The sequence below is a fragment of the Scyliorhinus canicula genome, chromosome 12 (assembly GCF_902713615.1).
Source record: "Scyliorhinus canicula chromosome 12, sScyCan1.1, whole genome shotgun sequence".
Lineage (NCBI taxonomy): Eukaryota > Metazoa > Chordata > Chondrichthyes > Carcharhiniformes > Scyliorhinidae > Scyliorhinus > Scyliorhinus canicula.
In genome coordinates this window covers 120377298-120382585 of record NC_052157.1, presented here as the reverse complement: position 1 = coordinate 120382585, position 5288 = coordinate 120377298, and the positions used below count along the sequence as shown (strand labels likewise).

The window sequence follows — 5288 nt, the reverse complement described above, 5'->3', positions numbered from 1 at the left end:
TCTGAGATAGGAGAATCCATAAAGTAATTGTATAGAAATTGTAAATAAAACTGGTCATTTCCTGGGCACATTATAAATTTGATTTAGGTATCAGAGCAACTAACAATAATCTTTGGGACACAGAGGGCACAACTATGAAAATAGTCAGAAATACAGAAACCAAAAAGGCAAACATAATAAAAAGCATAACATTTGTTTTTTGATAGAGTTCTGCAGAAAATGTTACTTGATGCAGTGAGAAACATAGCAGGGAGGCATAGACCTGCTCTCTGGATGGTTCCATGGATGGGACTATTCTTGATGACAACTTCTTTACACAAGTTAAAGTTTCAATAATTGGCTCAAAAGAGTAGCTTAACATCGCTCGACAGTCTAAGGGTGTTTGATCATAGCTCTTTTAAACAGGTTAATCCCTATATTAAAACAGCAGAGGAATTTTACATAGGTGTGTTGACACGTTCGTGAAATTGCAGTATTCCACCCTTTGGAGATTTACATGTCACCAGTTGTCCCTCAGGAGTTTGGGCTTTGAGTATGGTCCATGATAACATAGTTTATAATATTGTTTATGGGACTGGTTCTTATTCCATACTGTTCCTAAATTATTTCAATCTTTTTTTAACATTAATGGAAATTTCTGTGTCTTTGACAGTGATGGAGTTATTGAATCACAAAAACACAGATGCACATAAGAGCAGATATCCATATATTATTACAGATTACCTTTAGTATCAACTCAGATTGTTGACCACCTTGCCAAATTCTGCATTCCCTTGGTGTTAAGCTTTTATTTTCTCGTTAATGTTGTTTGTTTCCTCTTCCCTTCAGAGGGTGTTTCTGGGAACATAGCCTGGGGGATATACAGGCTGGTTACTCCCCAGTACCTTATCCAAATTGTTATTATACATTTGTCATCTTTGACAGTGAGTGTTGATATGCTTACTGACAGAAGAACAAACATCTCCCCTATAAACTAAAAAATGTGTTGAGGTTGTAGTATTCATGTGTTGTTGTTCCAGCACGAAGTTGCCATGAATTTATTCTACCTTTTCTAGTTTGCAGGTAACAGCTACTCAGGTGTGGCTCAATTAAATAAAGGGTTAAGACTTTAGCTTCAGTGCTATTATGCAGTATGGTGACTGCCTGAAGCACAAATAGACCCAAACACTGAGTTAATTAACTTTGCCTCTACCCCACCTACCATTCAGTAAATTTTCAGATTCACACGGAGCTTAACCATGTACAGCCCAGAGAATTTACTTGAGAATTTACATTTGACTATTTGGGCAAGATATGTGTGTGTGTAAAAGTATAGAATAACAACTGGAAAATAAATGGGCAGATCACATAATGACAGTTAGAGGACACAGTGGGTACAATGCCTAAATAAAAGTAGAACACAGTGTAGGTACAGTGCAGACTAATGTCAGAAGGCAGAATGAATGCAACACACAACATCAGAGGGTGTGGTGGACAAACATAGATGTCTTGGTTATTGACTCATAGTTGTTTGTGAAAATGTGCTGTATGTAAATTGGCTGCTGTATTTTGTACATTGCTAGATTACACTTTTAAGATAATCACTTGGCTTTAAAATGCTTTGGGACATCCTGAATTTGAAAAAAATGAAAATCGCTTATTGTCACAAGTAGGCTTCAAATTAAGTTACTGTGAAAAGACCCTAGTCACCACATGCCAATTAATTCAAGTATTTCTTCTTACTTTCTTCTGTCTCTTCCAATTCATGAGAGACAGGGGCAGGTTCTCACTAGAGGATTTGGGATTGATTTTCAGGGAGATTAAACTTCTATGTGGACTCAGATATCTGATTTGACTTTGCACCCTGCACTCATGTATAGCTATTCCCTGGAGCATCAGGAAAAGGTCTGGAGCAGAAAGTTGCAAATGTAGTTTTATACTAATGGCAGGTGTGTAAAATCAGAACAGAGTAATTAACATGGTTCTGAGAGTGGTACCAATCATTGTCAGCAAAGATATATTTTTGTCCGACCAGTATGATAAGGGCTCAAGGCTCACTCCAGAAAGGTGACTTTGCACTGGTTCTCCACACTCTCCTCCACTAGAATTCCTCAGAGAATGCTGACTCCGTTACAAATTGATTGCTATGATCAGTCATTTTCTCCTGTATTGTTGCATCATGTGACTATTAGGATCGTATGAGGTAAACCAGATGGACCTTGATCATCTTTTCTCTAATCCTATGTTCCTATAGACAAGAATAAGCCAGTGTACAGCGTAAAATGTGGAGATTTTGTTTAAGTTTAATAGTATCGTTTACATCTCCAAATAGTATCGTTCACATCTCCAAAAACTTCACTGCATTATTTTTGAAGTGCAGTCGCTACAGCCAATGTATGCACTGTAACACCGTACAAAAGAAAATAGCCGGCTCATTTATATTTTTGTGGATTTTCTGCTGTTCCTTCCGTTCTTTCATGGATTCTCCCCCCCCCCCCCCCCCCCCCCGCACAATCCAAGACAGGTAAGCTCTGTTTTCTTGAGGTGAATTTTCATTTTAATGCGAATGACAGTGAATCTGTTATTCTTTTTCCAGTTTATATGTGTTTCAGTCGATGTGAAAATGGGACGGTGTGTAAAATGGGCTGCAGCTGGACTAGTGTTCATCTTCCATGAATTCGCCCTAATCTCTGAGATAATAAACTGCACTGAACGAGCAGTTTTGAAGCGCTCGTGTCTAAATATATATTTTGTTGAAATTGGGTCCAAAAATTGGATGAAAGTAGTTTTTATTTGTTGAAAAAAATAGAAAACTGCAAATTTAATAGGTAACGCCTCATATTTTCAATCGCTTCTCTTGATAGATCTTGACTTACACGATTTCCAACATGTTTTTAATTTTTGCTGTGGAAACACAGCATTTGGTGTTAGGTTTTGCATTTTAAATCGATGATTGTTCCTTGGAGCTTCCGGTGTATCTGTCGAGGGTGTAACTGGTATGAATATCAAGCCACAGAAACTGGGATTAGGATATACTAAAAACAGCAAACTTAATGGATGGCAAGCTGGACGTCCCACTAAATAGTGATACATTACATGACGCAATCTGCTCATGACTATTCCTCACTTCATCATGTCACCTCAATGATTTGGAAAATATCTTCTGCCATCTCTTCAAATAAACCTGACGCACGTCTCGTAAACCAATGGGAATAGACAATGAAAACGGAGCCGAAACCCGTGCTTGTAGTTTTGAGGTAATTAGGGGAGGAGCAGTCAATGTTGAATCGATACTCCCCGCCCCTAAGCATTGAATAAGTACCGTTGTGTTTGTCGCTCAGCACTCACTCCTCACCAAGACATCGACTTCAACGGTTATCTCCTGCAGTTTGCTGAACAGTAACTGAGAATGGCATCAATGGGACTCCAGATTCTGGGCATCGCCCTGAGTGTATTCGGCTGGCTGGGCGCCATCATAACCTGCGTCCTGCCCATGTGGAGAGTGACCGCTTTCATCGGAAACAACATCGTGGTGGCGCAGATCATTTGGGAAGGTCTCTGGATGAACTGCATCGTTCAGAGCACTGGGCAGATGCAATGTAAGGTGTACGACTCCCTGTTAGCCCTCTCCCAAGATCTGCAGGCTTCCAGAGCTCTAACCGTTATTGCCATCGTGGTGGGGATCCTGGGCATCCTCAGCTCCATTGTTGGAGGTAAATGCACCAACTGTATAGAAGATGAGGCGACCAAAGCCAAAGTCACAATCGTATCAGGAATTATCTTCATCCTGGCTGGAGTTTTGACCCTGATCCCAGTGTCCTGGTCAGCAAACACCATCATCAAGGATTTCTACAACCCGCTGGTGACGGACGCCCAGAGGAGAGAACTTGGAGCTTCTTTGTACATCGGTTGGGGCACCTCGGGTCTGCTGATCCTCGGAGGGGCTCTGCTCTGCTGTTCCTGCCCTCCTAAAGATGAAAATAACTACTCTGCAAAGTATTCCGCGGCGAGATCTACAGCTGCAAGCAAGAACTATGTGTAAACTGAAATTCCGGTGGACGTTTTTTGGCGGCAGGGGGGGGAGGGGGAGTGACTTTATTTTTAGTTTGTCAGGCGCATTTCGGACTGAGGCGCTCTTTCGAGCATGGCGATACATCATTGATTTTTAAAAAGCTGTCGTGCGTTTCAAACGGGTTTATTCCGTTGAATGAAAACTTATTCTAAAGTTTAGCGGAATGTTATCCTGAATATCGATATTTTACTGTTAAAATAGGAAAACTACTTTGGGTTTTCTAATTTAAAAACACCCATGTTGCTTCAGGTAAAGTTTTGTGAGGATTGTGTTGTGAATGTAACACGGAAATAGGACATTTTGCTGCTATTTGGTGTTAACAATGATTCCATCCGGCATTAACAAGCCGATCTTTTTATATAATAAAGTTTCATTTTTTTTGTATTTTAAAACACTGTATTTTAAACATTGTTATTGCTGTATTTTCTTTCGCGCGTAATCAATAAACCTAATTGTTTCTCTAAAGCAGTGTTATCACCTGGTGGTTTGTAACTTGAAGTTTAATAACTCCTGTGTTTCGGGAACGGCAAGACTGTCGTTGCCATGGCATTAGAAATCCAGTACTCCTACTTCTGACTAGTTAATTGTTAGGTTAAAATGTCACATGACAGCCTCTTATCTGGTAGTTGGAAGTCAGAACTTGGTGTGGGTCTATTTAGGCGGGAGCGTTACCCAGAGACTAAATGATGAACCCTTAATGCAAGATATACAGAAAAATTGTTTTGTTTCATCCTCTCGTTGTTACTTTTGGGTGATTTTTCTCTGATGGAAATGGGTAAAAGTAATAAGGATGTAACCTGATTCCCTCACCAACATCCACACATTGTTTACAGGAAAGGTTAGTTAGCACTCCGCCTCCCACCCACCTGGGGCTGAAAGGCTCAAATATCAGGCGCAACCTGCCATGGAAAAACCTCCCGCGGCTGCAAGGATTCTGCGGGCAGGAGGAGCTTTTTTTAAAAAAACGCCATGCAAAGAGGGAATGTTGGGGTGGAGGGTTTCCATGGGGATGATATATCAAACCGAAGACTGTCCACTCCAGGAAAAATGACAATCCCAGGATATTTTTTTTAAAAGCGGGGGTTCTGGTCAATAAATCGGTTTGGGTACTGATCGCTGGTGTGTAACCTCCAGTACCTACATCCTTCATTGTCTGAAGGGCGCCCCTTTTGTGAAAGACATAGAAACAGCCTGAGAGGCAACTGATCACGCAACAGTAAAAGCAAGGACGATATTC

General features: G+C 40.6%; 1 protein-coding gene across 1 annotated transcript; it reads left to right on the top strand.

The window, feature by feature from the left end:
- The first annotated feature begins 3305 nt into the window (after positions 1–3305).
- LOC119974739 (claudin-4-like) lies at positions 3306–4516 on the top strand. The gene has a single exon (XM_038813927.1). The coding sequence runs from the start codon at positions 3389–3391 to the stop codon at positions 4019–4021; it is 633 nt and encodes a 210-aa protein (XP_038669855.1). The 5' UTR covers positions 3306–3388; the 3' UTR covers positions 4022–4516.
- Positions 4517–5288: the final 772 nt, after the last annotated feature.